The 18,656-nt window shown below is 49.9% G+C and overlaps 1 protein-coding gene and 1 long non-coding RNA gene across 4 annotated transcripts; one reads left to right on the top strand and one right to left on the bottom strand.

Annotated features, from left to right (window-relative positions):
• Window positions 1–9,418: 9,418 nt before the first annotated feature.
• LOC106865629 lies at window positions 9,419–11,914 on the top strand. Its single transcript, XR_002961171.1, has 3 exons — window positions 9,419–9,792; window positions 9,886–10,014; window positions 11,778–11,914. It is a non-coding gene; the product is annotated as an uncharacterized LOC106865629 (long non-coding RNA).
• Window positions 11,522–17,013, bottom strand: LOC100824961 (disease resistance protein RPM1). 3 transcript variants are annotated; one of them, XM_010241390.3, is made up of 3 exons: window positions 16,766–17,012; window positions 15,159–15,273; window positions 11,522–14,551 (listed from the first exon to the last, which is right to left on the bottom strand). In XM_010241390.3, the coding sequence occupies exon 3, from the start codon at window positions 14,537–14,539 to the stop codon at window positions 11,804–11,806; it is 2,736 nt and encodes a 911-aa protein (XP_010239692.1). In that variant the 5' UTR covers window positions 14,540–14,551; window positions 15,159–15,273; window positions 16,766–17,012; the 3' UTR covers window positions 11,522–11,803. The 3 variants fall into 3 exon arrangements, with proteins under 3 accessions (XP_010239692.1, XP_010239691.1, XP_024311740.1); XM_010241389.3 differs by having other exon boundaries at window positions 15,159–15,270; window positions 16,766–17,011; XM_024455972.1 differs by lacking the exon at window positions 15,159–15,273 and having other exon boundaries at window positions 16,766–17,013.
• Window positions 17,014–18,656: the final 1,643 nt, after the last annotated feature.

The raw sequence follows: 18,656 nt of genomic DNA, 5'->3' as shown, positions 1-18,656 counted from the left end.
CCATGGTGCCACTCTGTCACGCAACACGTTGTGAACGGGTTCACCAACCGCTGGACCTCGTTCCGGAGCGGCCCGGGAACAAGCTTGGTTTTCGGGGATCCGGCAGCCCCCTGCTCACAGCCAAGGATGAGGAGCCTATTCTGTGCACCTAGAGCAGGAGACAGAAGCACACATTAACAGTAAAGCACAATAGTTACTGAAGCAACACTTATTTTTATTCAACTTTGCGCTAGTGGATTACAATCGGGCCTTGCCCGGCTACAGTAGCTTAAAGAGGCACGCTGCAGCAGCGTCACCCGTGGGTAAGGCGTCATCGTTTCACGGGTAGAACTTGCGCAGGTGCTCAATGTTCCAACTATTGGGCACCGGCAAGCCTTCTTCGGTTTCTAGCCGGACAGCCCCCGGTCTGGTCACCTGCACTACCCGGAAAGAGCCTTCCCAGATTGGAGTCAACTTGTTCCCGGCCTTCGTTCCTTGTATCCGGCGCAGGACAAGGTCTCCAACCTCGAGCCCTCGGGGACGGACTCTCCTGTCGTGATAACGACGGAGTCCCTGCTGGTAGCCTGCAGCTCGCACAGCAGCCCGGCATCGAATATCCTCGATGAAGGTTAGGTCGTCAATCCTCTGCGCGTGTTGGCTCTTGTCGCCGTACGCGCGTACCCGAGGTGACCCATGCTTGAACTCGAGGGGCAACACAGCTTGTGCCCCGTAGACGCGCGCAAACGGAGTTTGACCCGTCGCCCGACTAGGTGTGGCCCTTGAGCTTGTCAAAGGTTCTCGTTTTGAGCCCCCGCAGCACTTCCGCGTTGGTTCGCTCCACTTGCCCGTTGCTCCTCGGATGAGCGACGGAGGCAAAGTGAATTTTAGTTCCCATGTCCTCGCAATAAGCTTGGAACACCACACCAGTGAATTGTGTGCCATTATCGGTGATGATGCGGATAGGCACACCAAACCGGCACACAATGCCCCTTGAAAAACTTGATGGCCACTTGTGCTGTGACGCACTTCGAGAACTTGTCGATGGCCACGAGTAGGTACTCGTAGCCGCCAACTGTTCTCGGTAATTTCCCGACGATGTCCAGCCCCCAGACCGCGAACGGACACGAGGACGGGATGACTTGCAGGGCTTGTGCTGGCTGGTTGCTCATCTTGGCGTGAAACTGGCACGCTTCACAGGTCTTGACTAGTTGTTCGGCATTGGCTAATGCTATTGGCCAGTAGAAGCCGTGCCGGAATGCTTTCCCAGCTAGCGCCCTGGAGGCCACATGGTGCGACCAGGTGCCTCGATGAATATCCTCCAGCAGCGTGCGCCCTTCTTCCTGGGGCACGCAGAGGAGCATAACTCCGTTAGGACGCCTCTGGTAGAGATCCCCATCCACCAGAGTGTACATTTTGGCTTGTCGGGCCGCGCGTCTGGCCGCACCGCCAGCCGATGCTCGATCACCTCCCTAGAGACTCTAGGAAGATCTGACGGCAAGCGAACACGTCAGAATTCTCCCGGAGGAAGCTGACGAGGGCGCTTTCCTATTTGTTGCCAAGGTTCGCACCGATGGAGACGGTACGTGCCTCGTTGCCGGCATGCAGGGGCACGTTCTTCACCTTGGCGTCCTCCTCCTTCTGCTTCATACCCTTGCCAACGCGCGGTGCCCTTTCCGGGAGCGGCTCATGCCTTCTTCTGTGCGGGCTGTTCACCCGCAAGTGGATCCTCGTTCCCGGCAACGTCGTAGTCAGCGGGATCCGCCACTATGGAGGCCTTTACGACCTCACGCACGCACCAAATGGCGTCCTTCAGGTCGCACTTGATGGAGAGTACACCATACGTTGACGGCATCTTCATCACGCCATAGGCGCAATGGGTTGCCGCCATGAACTTGATCAGCGCCGGCCGACCAATAATCCCGTAGTACGGTAACGGGGTGTGAACCACGTCGAAAATGATGTGCGACAGTCCTGCGTGTCATGGGTGGCGTTGGTGTGGATGGGGCAGCGCGCGGCCACTACCGACTTGCTACCCGATGCTCCCGACGACACCGCCTTCTTGGTGGGCCTCTGGGGAGCCCCCGGTTCCGCGGCGAGCACTTGCTTCCTGCCGCGCTTCCGGGAGCCCTTCTTCCCGGAGCCCTCGGGTGGGTTTGCCACTGCCTTGGCAGCAAACTCAGGTGCTAAGCGCCCTTCCTCGGCCATCACGCACTTGTGCGCGAGGGCGTAGAGATCCCTTGTCGTCCGGATCCGGTGCGTGTTCAACTTCTCACGCATCTTCGGGTCATGGACGTTGATGGCGTAAGTGTTGATGATGGCGGCCGCTTCCGCCTCTAGGATGGAGTAGGAGAGGTTGGAGAACCTGTTGGTGAAGTCCCGCAACGTCTTCCGCCGTTTCTGCACCACCGTGTGCAGCTCCGCCATGGTTCCCGGGCGCTTGTAGCCACCCTGGAACGCGTTCACAAACTGCTCACGCAGGTCAGCCCAGGTGGCGATGGACCCGGCGGGCAGGTTGAGCAACCAACTTCTCGCCGATCCTTTCAGAAACATCGGGAACCAGTTGGCCCTGACCTTGTCGTCGGCACCGATAGCGTGCATGCCCAATGTGTAGGTTAGGAGGAAGTCTTTGGGATTCACGGTCCCGTCGTACGTCCCAAGCGCTGGCGCTCGGCACTTGCGGGGCCATGTCACCCAGCACAGCTCGCGAGAGAATGCGGCGTAGCGTAGCTCGTGAGAGAATGCGGCGCAGCCGTCATCGGCGCCCATGGGAGCGTCTTCCTGCTCCTCTGGACGCTGGCGCTCCACCTCACGCCGGCACCGGCGCTGCAAGCCATGGCAGAGATTTTCCTACTGGCGAGTGTTCAGGACGCCCCGCGCGTCACCTGGCATGACGGTCGGCGACGAGTCCAAGTAGTCGTCTAGATCCTCGTCACCTTGTCCTCCCGATGGTGGAGGATGCTCTCCATGCCCCGAGACGCGGGGCGCGTCGCCGCGTCCCGGGTTCTGTCCCCAGCCCGAACCGGCCAGGCCGCCCTCACCTTTCGGCTGTTGGGCAACGAGCGCGAGGAGTGGATCCAGCTCCGCGCTCCACGCGTCGTGTGCTGGCGTGGCGTGGCGTGCCTTGTGGTGGCTCGTAGCGCACCATGACACGCGCGGCAATGATGGCTTCCGCCAGGGTTTGGGCGGGGGGTTGCCAGTTCTCCGACGAGCTGCCGTCCGCCCGGTCGCTCGGTGCCCTCCGGTGTGAGGGTCGTGACTCCGTTGGCGTCGCACGCGACGCGCTGTGGTCGTGGCGCAGCGGTCGCTGCGCATCCTCAGCCCACGAGTGAGCTCGCTGGCTGTCACGTGCGACGTTGAGGTCGCACGCGCAGCTGGCTCCGGCGCTAGGTGCCGCAGGACCCCTAGGACGGTTGTCCGTCGACGCCCGAGGAGGTGGGGATGGCAGCTGCGGTTGCTGCTGCTATTGCTGTTGAGGAGACCCCTGGCCCCCTTGACCCTGCGACGCACGCGCGGCGTCGTGGGATCGAGTGCGCATGGCGAGTGTGTCGCGTAGGTCGACCCGGGGCTCGTCTGCCTTCTTGGGCGGCATGGCGAGCTAGTCGTGGACGATGTCGCTGATGAAGAAGCTGATGACGAAGAAGCTGATGGTGAAGCCGATGGTGAAGACGATGATGAAGCCGATGACGCCGGCGATCACCTGAAGTTCTCTGCACGCCCCCCTACCTGGCGCGCCAGATGTCGGAGCACGGAACTCCAGCACCGGGGATGCTGGGCATCCCCTTTTTGGTTCGGTGGAGGGCGAAGCAATTGCTCCGGCGATCGCCGACGTGACGAAAGACACAAAGTGTCGACGCGTGAGTTTACCCAGGTTCGGGCCATCCGGAGGTGTAACACCCTACGTCCTGCTTTGTGTTGAATTCACGAGAATGTGTGTGTTTACAGGTTGCCCTGGGGAGTTCCCGGTGGAGCTACTTGTTCTCCTAAGAGATTTTGCTGTGAACGGGAGCAATGCTCCTTGCTACTACTAACTGGGGTCCAACCGGGACTCGAACCGGAACTGGAACCCTCTGACCGGTGGCATTGGTCCTCCTTTTATATACAAGGGGATACCACAGGTGCCGATGCATGCAGCGCGACACGTTTCTTACACGCGTGTCACCGCCACAGGAATTACTCTACTGTTGATCCGCGCTGGGCTTCATGCAACGCCCAAGCCACTATGCATCGTACCCAAAACAGCTCCTAGGGTAGCCGCTCTAGGTCTCCATTGTTCCGTCGGCCCCACCTGCGACCCACGAAGCCCCGGTACCCGGGAGTGCCCTGGTACCGTTGCCCGGCAAGTTGCGGGGGAGCGAACTGGTAGCCTCCTGGGCTCCCCCTTCCCGGGAAGCCGGCATTGCGGGATCCCATCAGTTGTGACCCACGCGTCCCGTGCCAGTGGGGCCCCGTGGGCCACTGGTACGACTGAGGAATTATATACTTTCAGATGAATGCTTGGAGCAATTGAACAAAAGGTTCTGAATAAGCTAAAACGTGGTCTCCCCTAAACCTAGGCGTACTCCTTGTTTATATAGACGAGGAGTAGCCCAAACTCAATAAGACTCCGACTCAAACTCAAACTAGAATTCAACTGAAACTAGAATTCGACTCAGACTCAAACATGGACTCGCAGCTCCGGGTGCTCCTTAGACGTTTCTTTCTGACGATATTTTGTACACTGTTCTCGAGGCACTGATGGGTCCGTGAGGTAGCTGTGGGTTTAGTCGATGCTGCGAAGTCTAGGGTATGAATTCCCGCAGTCCTTTGGAGGCACCATGGAAGTGCGGTGTCTTCACACGAGCACACACAAAAAAGTTTGATTATTGTCGTCATGGTTTTACAACGACTCCCAACGAGCAAGTCCTTGGGCAGCCTTTTCTAATGTCACACATATAGCTGGTGATTAGCGAAAGGGCCAACATATGCATAAAAAAAAGCTACAAAAATTAATGCATATTTTTATCACATAATATCATACACATGCTTGCATATATTAATTTCTCACCCTTAGTGCAGCCAGTACCGTCATGCATGCATGTGTTTTTCTCACCCTTGGTGCAGCCAGCATCGTCATTTTAGTGCACCCATGGAACCTGCTCCAAGGTTACATCTCCCTCTGACTGCAGCATCGCTGCGTCCGTGTCATCGCCGATGGCTTCCATCCAATTCTCCACAACAATGCACACCAAGAACGTCGGGGTCAATAACATCCATGCACCCGGGGCAACATCGTCGATGGCTTCTCGGCACCTCATCTTCAACAACAATACAGGGGGCAACACCACCCTCTTTTCATCAAATCCACTGAAGGTATCCCAGTGTACATCCACCCACCGAGGGCCTTCCGGCACTTCTTCTACATTGATGCATCTTGTTTTTATGGGAGCAGTGCAACGCGCCAGTGCGGCAAGCGTGAATCTGTGAAACCCTTCAATCTAGTCGGCTGGCATCGTGGCAGCTAAATGGTCACGGCTAAATTGATAAAATTCCTTAAAAAAAACGTGGCATGGTATTTCGCCACGGGATTTTGAAAAGACTAAGGTTAATTTGTTGGCTGGCGCCGTAGCTTCTACACGGCCCAACAAATTACCTCAATATCCATACCAGCTTTCATATAATTTACCAAGCTATCATAAAAGTAAATCAAGGTAGCAATAAATATTTGCATCAAGATTGGTTAGTGGAATTATTTTCACCGATCAGAGTCCGTTTTGTACACTTTTATCTACTTGATTACATGTGATTTATACAATAATACACAAGTGCAGGCTCGAATACTTGTTGATGGAAATCACAGAGATTTTCTTGTGCGTACAAACGGCTGCACGTGTAATACATGTGCGCTAGAAATAAACCTCCTCAAATACACGCATGCAACATCCCTGCGTGTGTGTGCGCGTTGGTGTTGTTTATTTTCTGATTTAAACGCCCATATGGATAATACGTGCTGATGTACATGTGTATGCATGGAAACTGACGTCAAGTATATATGGGAGCTAATATGATAGGTATGGAAAAGCATTGACTGATTTCCGTATATACACGTTGATTGATTTGTGCTGGCAGAATGGAAGGCGGTGACGAGGCTTTCCAAACTGTCGTGGAGCCGGCGATTGGAGATGGCCTCTTTCCATCTTTCGAGCCATAAGCTCCCGCCTATCTAAACCAGCCCCAAAGTCAACAGGCACGGGGGGCAGAAAGGAGACGTGCCCCAGGCGGCGGCGAGGGACAGCAGCCTCGTCCATGAGGTAAGGGCGGCAGCGCGTGCTCTAGACGGAGGGCGGCAACCTCGGCCAGGAGGCGAGACCCGGCGGTGGCGCCCAGGGCATGGGCAGCGGCCAGCCGCACAAGAGAAGAACCACAACCCACGTACAGGGCCGACTGCCGGGTACTCCAGGCCGCGTCCGGGCATGGCAGCCTCAGCCGTGAGGTGAGACAAAGGGCAGTGGCCATGCTTCAAGAAGGTAATGTCCTCCAGTGTTTCTTTCCCATGCAGAGGAAGAATCAATCAAGGATGTGGCTCCAGGCAGCTACTGCAGCAACAACGACACCAAGCAGCTGGAGCTTGACGATGAGGTGTATGCCCGTAGCGCCTTGCTTGTCGCCGGCCGGCCACGGCAGCGATCGCCACAGGAATCCCGTGCAAGTTCGAGATGGCCTGCGCGCCATCTAGGAGAGCAATGGCGCCGACGCGCCGTCCATGAACGCCATCGACCCAGGCGTGGCCGTCGCCATCGGCGCCATGGAGAGGCCCTCACCGTCGACACCACACGGGTGTTGTTCGCCTAAATCCAGATCGACCAAGGGTGTTGATCCCTTCTTGCGTGTGTCCCAGCTTGGACGTGCACACGACTTCAGATTAGAACCTAACTATTTTTTATGCAGATAAAAGTTGTCTTGTATTCGTGCACACATGCTCCTAGGCCTCGCCACGAGATTGCCGGCACCGGTATGCTCAATGCCAGGTAGTCAACCGCCGGCCTGCGAAGGCTGCTGCCGGTCGCTGCCGGAGATGATGGCGACACACGTCACCGTGGGCTGTGACTCGCAGCTTGTAGGCATATTCCTCTTCACGCCTAACATGCATGGTCCCCGCCTTGGCGTATTCTTCATCGACCTGGCGTCGTGCTAGACGTTGCCGCTCAGGCGGCCTTCCACGCGGTGCCCACCAAGACACCACCATACACGGCGTCCACCATGGCACATCACAGTCTACACCACCACTGATATCTACTCCGACCGTCATCCTCAACATCGTCCAACCTCCGACAAGGCGAAGTTGTACTCCACCAACTAGTCCTTCTCCGATGAAGTAAGTATGTTGGCTATCTACACCTTCACTGGCATCTACATCAACATTCATCCTCGACATCATCTAGCCTCCGATGAGGCAAGGCTTTACTCCGCCGACTAGTCCTTCTCCGATGAAATCTTACTTTCTTGCACTGACGAGGTGCTAGCAAGCCATCCCGTCCACACCGGGACATCACCAGGCCCGGCACCGACAAGGCGAAGGCCGCCCACCCGAGGCTTAGACATCTCTTCATCATCGGACAACGACAAGCCAGAGGTCTACGGCTAAGCATCGACGGGGCGTGGCGTACCGCTCCACCGTTCCACTTCACCTCCACATCACCACCGTCTACATCAAGCACACGGGGAAGACGAGACTTGAAGACGAAAACCATTGCAGCAGCTTAATCGGAGGTGTCGCGCGGCTCGAGTCGCGGGAGTAATTAAACGGGAGCTTTGTGAGGCCCCCTGAACCAAGCCACCACAATCGCCCAAGTCATATTGGCCGCGCTGGCAGGCCACGGAGCGCACTCCATCAAGGGAATTGTAATTTGTTTCTCTAAGTGAGATTAATAAAATGCATATTTTCCTATATTTTATTTGTGTATTTAGGTACACTGGCACGTCTGCGTTTAATTTTCCACCGGCACATGAGAGATACTTTTTAAGTATTTTTCGTGTCAAACAGTGTCGGATTCGTCGTAGGCTGTCCTAGTGCGCCTCATATTCGTACACGACTTGTGTGCATCCTGAGTATATCATCCTTATCGTTGGCTGCCCCTTGCACACAAGACATTCTTCTAACTTGTATCATTCATCTTCACTTTTGGTGCGTCTGCCTCCCTCTCCTCCCTCGCGCATATCTTGATGTTGGATATCAACATTTGAGGATCCGTACCCTCATCAATGATGATACAAATAAGTGCACCGAACCAAATCGTTGGCAAAAGGTCGGTTACTAAGAGCAACATTAATAGCACAACCTATTGCCGGCTGTAACCACATGCCATGTCACTTAGAGCTTTTATAAATAAATATTCATATAATAAGTTGGCTATTAGGATTAGGATGGCTAATAGTTGACTCTTATGTATTTAATGCCCATATGTATATATATTTGTTGTGATTCATTGTGTCTTGCATCTTGTGGTCATTTCAAACAACATACATATATATGGCATCCATGCCATTAGGACATAACAAGATAAGTTGACTAATTTTCCAACAACAAATCATTGAGCAAACAAAAAACATATGCCACATAGCACCATGACACTCAAACTTAAACATAACAAATTGTTAAGTATGATTGTGCTAATTCCATCTGCAGTGTGCTAATTTCCTAGCGCTCACAAGTTACAGAGTTCTTAGTGAACTGAACTTACAAAAGTTTCCGATAAAAAAGAAACCGATCAAAAACTTGCAAAAGCGAGGCCCAAGATGTACATGTGCCGGGCATCCGGTGAGTCCTAAATGGACCAAACGGGAAAGCTTGCATCAGTAATTGCCCCAACGGTCAGATGGCTCAGGTTGGTGTAGGTTGGCCCAGGTTCTCACTATCTATGAAATGGGCCAAACGGGATGCCGAACCATTTATTGCAATCGGATGGTAGACCGACGCTGCCAAATAGGGCTTTGATACAGAAAGGGCCTAAATGGCATATGAATAGCGGCAATCCCACGAGAATGTGACAATGGGAGGATAGAAGGTATCGATAAAGAGCTACGTATATCTGGAGCTACAGAAGGAATATTTGTTCAGACGTATAGCTGGTCACTTGGGCTGGGCTTTCGCAAAAGCCTACTTGCCCACGACCTCCGTTGGGTCGTGCCTGGGCCTCGAGCCCGTGGGTCGGCATGGCACAACCCATTTAGCATTTTTCTCTTTTCTTTTTCCGTTGTGTTTTCCTCATGGGCCGCCAAGCTAAATGGGGCCGAGCCCGGCCGGACTACTGGGCCGTGCCTTCTGCCATTTTAAGAGGCCTAGGGGCCGGGCGGGGCGAAGCTTGGTTAGCACTTCGCAGCTGAGCGGGCCGCGCCGGGGCCAGCCCGTCGGCAGCTATACTCTCTCGTCTAGTCCAGACGATATTCTCAAAAAAAAAAAAAGTCTAGGCCAGACGACGACGGCAACTCCGTATCCGGCGGCAGTTCCTTCTCTTCCTCCCCTTTCGCTGCGGCCACGCCGGTCATGTCCGGCGGTAGCGACGAGCACGCAGCTTCCATTCCCCAGCTTTCTCTCACAAGACCTAGCTCGCTCCCCCTCACCATGAGCTGCCACTGTTCCGCAAGCCCTCGGATTCCTGCGGTCTGACGCATCGTCCACCTCACTCTTCCCCTCCCGATGGCGAAATCGTCAGCAGGGACGCCATGGGATGGGATCTGCAACGACAGGAGGAAAACACCATGCGGATTGCTGGGTGTAGAAATTGTGCATTACTGACTGTTGGTTCTGTGTGATTTGAAGTTGTGCATTCAGATAATGTACGCCTAACGAAGTTCTAATCCATTAATCACTGTTTCCGTCACCTAATTTTTGTGTCATTCCAAATTGACTGACATTGGCAAATATTTCAGTCATCTACCTTTGAAGCGGCCCAACAGCTTCTTCAGTTCCTCTCACGTTCAGCTTGACAATGGCAGAAGTTCCATGTCGGCGGTAGAGGAAGCGACGGGCAACATGAGAGCCTCACGCAAATCAACCAGGTCATTCCGTTACGCCAGATACCATTTGCTTTTGATTTGAGAACATACCAATCACTCTTCTTCACATGATACATCATGTGCGTTTGTTCAGTCTGCACATTTGTTTTTCTATGTGCATGTTATGTGTTCTACGAAATGCCAAATTGCTAACGCTACTATTTTGTGTTCTCGGGACTTCTACCTGCAGAAGCATGTTAACAAATTTTGTGAAAGTTTCTTCCTCAAAATGAAACCACATAAATCTGCCTGTGGATAGCTCCTAAAGATTAAGGGATGCACAAGCCCAACAGCTGGAACTTCTCATGTAGGATGATTCAATGACGTTTTCTAGTCTAAAGTTTATGCTTCAGAGTTGTCGTCCTTACCAAAAGCCATTTATAAGGCAACTTTCCACAATTTCTAGGGAGACATGTCACATGTTGGCTATGGTCTTATATATTTTGAATCTACAATGCCCCCCTTTTCCTATCAAAGTATACGAACTGACATTCACTTTTCAACTTAAATGTCTCGATTTTCTTGCTATCAAGTCCAGATATGCCTAGAGGGTTACCTTTACTGCATCGCTAAATTCCAGGCTGTGATTTTTTTTCCCGCCAATGAAGATAATGCCAAAAAATCTGATGCACCAAATACTTCATGTCTCTTTCTTAATTAGCTATGTGATTTTTGACGAGGGAACACCTACCTGGCTGTGGTCACCATAGTTGGGACTTTGGGACTTGGGATGTCGTAAAGGAGAGAAACTAGAGGCATTTGATCGAGAAATTTTGCTCTAACTTTACTGTTTGATCGAGCTTCTGCTCCCGAACAGCTAGGGCAGGATTTGTTATTAGATACATTTCAGTCATGTTTGTAGGTATTTCTCTTATGTACCAATTGGCTGTCATTGTGGGCGTTGCTACAGAAAAAGCAACACAAGGAACCAATGGAGTCTGGCGCCAAGCATCTCGAGTGGATCGCCAGGGAGTTTACATCCCGGGTTTGGGTGGCATGCTAGTTTGAGGTTGCTTAGTCTGTAGATTGGTGCATGGTGTGGCATGTGACATTTTTTTCATTGTTGAGCAATGAGCACAATGAAGTCATTATGAGTTGGGTGACCCTCATCATTGAGGAGAGAAGGAGAGTTAAACTCCTAAAGGGAGATCTTCATGAAGAGGAATTTCAAATTTGTGGTGTGCTTGTTTCCTTAGGAGAGACTTGACTATGAAGCAAGACAGACTGGAAGAATCGATCTATGCGAAGACAAGGTGCAGTACATAGTAAGCTTAAAGTTAGGATGATTAGCTATTTTGGATGTATGTATTTAGGCTGCTGGTTTAACTACGGTATTTAGTATTTTTTAACCTCGTGACATTAGTAAAACTAGCTGCATTAAGTGCACGTATTATATCTAAAGTTAATTTTGCATTTCAGGAGGGGATACGCACCCATGGCACCCCCACTGGATCTGCCCATGGTGCAGACATCAGGGGTAGTAGAGCTTCCATTGTCTAAAAAAGATACATTAATCTTTGAAAGTTCTGTAGAAAAGAATATGTTGAGATGACAAAGTAGGGCTGCATGGGAATGTCTAGGAACGTTTTACCTAGAGCGAAGCAAAGCCAAGTCCAGTATGCCATTACTCGCAAAACACGAAAAATACAAGAAACAATGCATTCACAAACAAAATAAGTGCTCTGATGCTATATCAATAGCATATGCATTATTACAAATAAATTCATGCACACCGATAACGTATATATGGATATTGATTGTTGCAGGAAGCTGCTTGTCTGCCGCACATAGCTTAGTCACGGAGCTCTGGAACATGCTTCATCTTGTTACGCATCTGGCACAAAGTCCATTCAGTCTTGAAGTCCTTGTGCAAATCAAGCAGCCAGAGCTTCTTCAGTGATTTAAGGGATACGATGCCTTGAGGGACCATATGGAGCCCCACGAGCGACATGATATAGATACCATCAATGCACGGGATGGCATCCTTTTCAATCACCAACTGCTTGACATCAGGCATGCGCTTCAAGACAAGTGTCTTCAGCTGTGGAAAGCACCCAGCATAAAGAACCAATGCAACAGCACTACTCACCCTGTTAAGACTAAGATAGGTAAGATCTGGCACATGAGACGCCAGCAACTGCAGTGGGTCTTCTCTCCCAAGGTCGCACCAACTGAGAGCCAGATACTTGAGATACTTCCCATGTCCTTGAAATATTGGGCACTTGAGTGTCCCATCAGTCCAACCACCTCTGACAATTAGTCTGTGGAGCTTCATGGAAATTGGCTTGAGGGCTTCGAAAGAAAGTGTCTCCTTCTCATCACATGCATTGAGAAGCAAGCTGGAAAGTAGGGGCATATCTGACAGGGCAGAGAAAAGGTCTTCACAGTCAGCAGCACTGATATTATCAATCCACACATTTTGCAGCTTGTTCATTTTCTTCAGGTGCACGGACAAGTCCTTGCTTGCCTGGACGGTCTCAAGAGTCTGTAGTTCTCCCAAGTTGGATATACCTTTAGGTGCTTCCACGCCGACGAAGTACCGGAACTCTGTTTGCTTCTCATCAGTATACCTGTCGGCTAGAAGGTGTCGTAGCTTGTCGACCTTTACAATTCCTGGTGGCAGCTTCTCTATTTTTGTTTGCTTGATGTCTAGTGTCTGTAGGTTGGAGAGCTTCTCAATACTGTCTGGGAGTGACTTAACATGGGTGCGCCTTAAGCCAATGTAGCGGAGGTTGAACAGATTCCCTATGGATGCAGGCAGTGTGCTGATTGCAGAGTCTTGCAGCTCGAGAACAGTAAGGTAGCTGGATCCAGACAGAATTGAGGAAACCATGTTGGTGGAGGACGAAGCTGCTCCCAATGAGAGTATTGTTCGAAGGCGTGGAAATTCCACTCCTACTGCTTCCCTCCTACTGTCTTTCCAGCCACATGTCGAGAAACGGCGAACTTCTTTATCCATGCGTATCATTTTGCCCTGATCATTCGCGGTGCCAAACCGCTCCTCTTTAGCAATAGCAAGAGCAAGGTCTCGGACAATGTCATGCATCCTACAGGTACTAACCCTGTTGAGCTCATCTCTGTCCACAACTTCCAACATATTCCGGCCAATGAGTTCTATGAGATTTCTCTCGGCCACTTCCTCCGGTGTGCTATTATCTCTCTTCAGAGCAAAGCCTTCAGCAACCCACAGCCGCACAAGGCTCTCTCGTGAGATGGCATAGTCCTCAGGAAACATGCTGCAATACAGGAAGCAGTTTCTGAGATCACCTGGTAAGTCATGGTAACTCAGATTAAGTATTGCTTGGACATCGTTATTTTCACGCAGCTCGCTCTGAAGATGATTGTACGTTAGACACCAGGCATGGTCTGTTGGCTGCTTGGTGGACAACAGGCTGCCAGCAGATACAATGGCTAATGGCAGGCCATGACACCTTCTAACTACAGCAGTAGCTACGTTCTGAAGCTCTGGAGGGCACTTGCGATCAGGATAGTTGTGAAAAGCCTTTTTGCAGAACAGGTTGAATGACTCGGTGCTACCCAAAGGCTGGACTAGCAGACGACGGGTCGGCAGAGCAAGAGTTGCAACATCTTCTTTACGTGTTGTGATAATAACACGGCTTCCTTGGACACCATGGAAAGCACTGCATATCTGAGTATATGCCTTCCTGTCCCATACATCATCCAGCACGATCAAGCATTTCCTGCCTTGGAGTATCTTTTTTATTGCCTCTGTTAACTCATAATCATCATCTTTGGCACCAGTGTTAACAGGCTGTTTTGTGTGATCTATCTTCCTCAACAATGTCTCTAGCAAATCTCCCACACCATATGTCTGTGAGACCACGATCCAAGCATGAGCATCAGGGAAGTTGGCTTTCTCCCGATCGTACACATTTTTTACTAGGGTGGTTTTTCCCAAGCCTCCCATGCCAGACACTGTTATCACCGTGCTTTCTCCTTCATCGGTGCCTAGCCATTCAGTCAACTTGCTCCTGTTTTCTTCAATCCCCACAAGATCATCATCTTTAACAAGTTCTGGAAAGCAGCCTCCAGATCGCTGCCTACCAATATCTGCATGCTCCCTCTTAATGGGTTGGGATGTATTGCTCCAATAATTCTGCAGGTCTTTGACCTGCTTAATCTCCTCCTCTATCTGTACAACTTCATCAGCAATTTTATTGAATGTATTGATATGGCCTCCCCTACCAATGTACTTGCTTAGGAAACCTTCTTCCTTGAGTTTAAGAGCCTCATAGGAGTACTTGTCAATTACGTCCTCAACATTGTGGGCTAGCTTCCTCACGCATGCAATCCAGTTCTTGATGACATTGCTGCTAACATGTGCTGTATCCAGATCTTTTATTACATGGTTCATCATGCTCAATTCTTTCTCTATTCTTCTGACCTTTGCCGGCAGCTCCTTTAGATTATGTGCCTTCCTCGACAGTTTCTCTACAACAGCTATGATAGCTTCATTTAATAGAAGTGTCCCAATCTTTGACACAGCAAGGAGTATAGCCTCGGCCATTCGTAAGCTTTTCTGAAAAAAAAAAGTACCAGCATATATATTAAAAGTTAATTATGTAATGCACTAACTAATTCTGCTTGGATAAAACTATTTTTATACACAATATGACCATTGTGTTATTGCTAATAAGGAATGGTAAAACATGTATTCACTCATACACACTGGTGCTCAATACTGAAAATCTTGAACACACATTGATTATTGCGGTTTAGTTATCTTATGTAGTAATAACTATGAGACATGAGTCAAGCTTCATTCATTGCACTCTACCACACGATAATTTATTTGGTGTTAACATCTATCAATATGGAGGACTCCAGCTAAGTATGTTTGCCGAGCATGATGCCAAATAAAGCACACATCAGTTAAACGATATAAATTAACTATGCAAGTAGAAACCTGGTTTATAAAACTTGGAAAACAGTACAATCTTCATGAGATAATGTTAACACCAACCAATCTGAAAATCAATTAGTGCAATGCTTAGACACCTCTGAACCATTGCAGACGTTTGGTAGTTTTGGCCATGAGCTTGGATGCCCTTGTACGGTACCACCGATATAGTGGGAGAGGAACGAGAACCATGGATGTGTTCAGAGTTTTCAGAAAAGAAGCGTACCTTATTAATTATCTGGAGTCTTATTAGCCCGCAGCACTGCACATGGGAGTTGTACAAACTAGAACATCTATATCCAGACCGATGTCTAGCAGGTGTTGTGATCAAATTACCCCTGCTACGAAGAAAAATGCTTTAAAGATTTTCATATATAATATATCTTGTCTGTAATGAACAAACAGCTACTAGCTGAGGTATGGGATGGTCAGGAGCTGAAACTCTCCTTTAGGAGAAATTTCTCTCCACAGATGATGAATCAATGGAGAGACTTGGAACAGATTATTTCTAGTGTTTCTCTTAATACAGAACATGACTCGATGACGTAGAAAATGCAAAGTTCTGGGATTCATAAGTTACAATCTTTATATGCAGTACTGAATGTTAGGGGGGTTACGCCTGTTTATCAACCTGCCCTTTGGAACATTTCCATTCCTCCAAGAGTGGACGTGTTCCTATGGCTATTAACTAACAACAGACTTTTTCTAACTAGGGAAAACCTGGGGAAGAGAAAGGAAGTGACAGATAAAACTTGTGTCTTTTGTGCTGAGAAGGAATCAGTTTCTCACTTGTTTTTGGAGTGTGAAGTGATTCGAATTTTCTGGGAAGAACTAGCTTTACTAGTTCAGAGTCCAAATCTGGGGAATTTTGAAGCAACAGCGGCCCTATGGTTGAGTGATAAGAAAAAATCTGTAGTAAATATGATTACTTCTGCCATGCCGTGAACTGTATGGAAATTCTGAAATGACATGCTGTTTGCTCATATAATCTAGTCGAATATGCAGGTAATCTGGCAGAGGTTGCCGCGGTTGCTAACGCGTTGGCAGCCTCTCTGTCTCAAGAAAAAATCCCAGAGCTGGGACAATTTCATGATAATCTTGGCGAACAAAGCTCTGGAAGCCCCCCAGGTAACGTCTCTCTGAAGAAACGGCGTACATCGCACACGCTGGCTCCAGGAACTCCTCAGGCTCCTACTGACGTGCTTGGTCTGTAATTCTGTATGAACTTGTTGGCTTGAGGGTGGCTCTGCTAAGGGTCTGTAAGACCTGAGCTAGTCACTGGATATTGTTCCGTTTTGATGAAATGGAACAGGGCGAGAGCCTTCGATCTAAAAAATTCATCCTAATTTACCATGATATAATGTATGGATGATGCATGCCTATTGATTCTTCCCCCAGGCTAGCTCACACGCATCATGCAAGTGGTAATAGATGAGGTCGGCCTAGAATATTCATCAATTTGGACTACTCGATATGACCGGGATTCGACAGTTCAATTCAGAAAACAAAAACTTATACTCCTATTGTTGATTGAGAAGCTTTTCTTAAGGGTTGCAAGATTCAAAAAGAATGTGCTGGAAGACGGATTCCACAAGTAGAATCTAGAATCAATTCTATGGTTACATATTTATCCACTGCTATGAGCATACATGCAGCTGGTAGGTAGCATATGTAGAGAAGAGATAGCAGTACACATGTAGGTGATAGTAGCTATCATATGTAGGGAAGATCGAGATATCAATATACAGAGATCTTTGGATGAAATAATCGGAGCGAAGAAAGAAGAGAAATAATCGGAGCGAAGAAAGAAGAAACAAGTAGTACTACACGAACCTCTTGTCCTCTTCAGCAATGGAGTGCAGTAGCTAGCTGATGAGGGCCGGCCTGCAGCTGGATTAGAGCATGCCGAGTATATATATATAGCTGATAAGGGCCTGCAGTCCGTTGAACCAACTCTCTCGAGACGATCGATCTCTCTTGTTTCTTAGCTTTCACCTACCATCGCCAACGAGTGAACTCAACTTATTGACGTATGGTCTTGACTCTTGAGGCCACTTGGGTCTTTAGCTTTGTCTCGACACAGGAAGCCTCTTCGGGACTTCCACACAGCGACGACCCTTCCCCATTTTAATTTCTTCACGCGGTCCACCGGAGCCTCAACTATTTCCCCCGCTCCACAATATATCCATGTTGATGGACTCGGTCTGTATTTTACATCATATAATATATGTCCTCCACAACTAAGTATAGACAATTCATGAAGTTAAAGACGGATATAATGTATTCACTCGGTTTCTAAATTCTTGTCGTTATTTTAGTACAAATTTGAACTAAAACAACGACAAAAATTTAGGAACGGAGGGAGTATCTACAACGCTAGTTGGAAAGGTGAAGACAAAGCCAGAGCACCAACTTGGCCTTTTATATAACATTGATGGATACCTTGTCCGCTGCCTTCATGTTATTGGCTATATTGTTGTGTTTTATGTTTTTAGATGGAGATTTTTCTTTTAAAAAAAACAAGGGCAAGCCCTTTTTTCCTTCGAAAAGGAGGGTATATCCTCAGGCTCTGCATCGATCGATGCACACGGTCATAAATTACTGAAAGCGTTAAATAGTAATATTGTTTCGTAAACTGATTGAAGTTGAGACGGAGATGCATGGCTCAACTACTTGTTAGATAGTTTTTACTTTTGTTTACTGTGATTGATTTATTAACGACAACCGATGGAGAACCTGGAAAATTAATCTCTCAAGCCAATCCATGTCTTGTTTCTTAGAGTATCTTCAGCAGTAGCCCCTAAAACAGGGTCCCTAAACTGCATCTAGGGATTCCCCTCAAAATTTAGGGTCCCAAAATTTACAAACATCTTCAGCAGTACCCTCTATTTCATAGCCCCTATTTTGTTTATGACATGTGCATCCTCTTTGTCAGTGACTTGTCTCTATTTATTTTCTTTTTCTTTTTTCTTCTTCTTCTCGCCAAAATTCCCCATCACATCGGCTTTGAAGAGCTCGCGGCCATGAAAAGCCCAGGCGACATAACGAAGCTCGTGGCCAGGCTGAGCGGTCGGCGGTGTTGTGCGTGGGCGTGGGACGGTGGGGAATAGGATAGATTGGCAGGCGGTGCAGGGCGCGGACGCAGGACGTGGGCATGCGACGTGGGGTGGCCGGCGGCACGGTGTCTGACGACGCGACTGTCAACGGCGGCGTGGGCGTCCGAGGACTGGGGCACAACGGCAGCGGTTGGAGGCAGGGGCGCAGGCAGCCAGGGATGGGGCGCGGCGGCAGCATTCGGAGGCGGTGGTGCGGCAGTGGACCGGGGGCGCGCGAGGTAGGCGGCGGCTGGGGGTGCAGGCGAGGGGGACAGAGGCGACGCGGGGAGTGCAGGCGATGCCGACTGCACGTCGGAGCTCGCTGCCAAGGAGAGGCGGCTCCGGGGGGCATAACCGAGGTGCAACGGGCAGCGGGTGCAAGGAGAGAGGCACGACGCAACGGGCGACGGCTGGAGTTGCAGGCGAGGGGAACGGCGGCGGCGGGATTGGCCTCCGGCGAGAGGGAGGCGAGGTGGAGCAGCCGGTGGAGGGCACGTGAAGAAGAGAGGCTCGGGAGGAAGACTCCTCAAGGGATACCTGGGAACAGGGGTTGTAGAGAGTGTTTTAGGGGCCTCACTAGAATAGGGATCCGAGTAAGGACACTGTTGAAGAAAATTTTGTGGCCTCGG

This window comes from Brachypodium distachyon, chromosome 5 (genome assembly GCF_000005505.3).
Source record: "Brachypodium distachyon strain Bd21 chromosome 5, Brachypodium_distachyon_v3.0, whole genome shotgun sequence".
In the NCBI taxonomy this organism is placed as follows: domain Eukaryota; kingdom Viridiplantae; phylum Streptophyta; class Magnoliopsida; order Poales; family Poaceae; genus Brachypodium; species Brachypodium distachyon.
Note: the sequence above shows the minus strand (reverse complement) of the source record. Positions and strands in the feature narration are given on the sequence as shown.

Coding starts and splice junctions, on each gene's coding strand:
- LOC100824961 (XM_024455972.1), bottom strand. CDS start 14,539: ATGGCCGAGGCTATACTCCTTGCTGTGTCAAAGATTGGGACACTTCTA.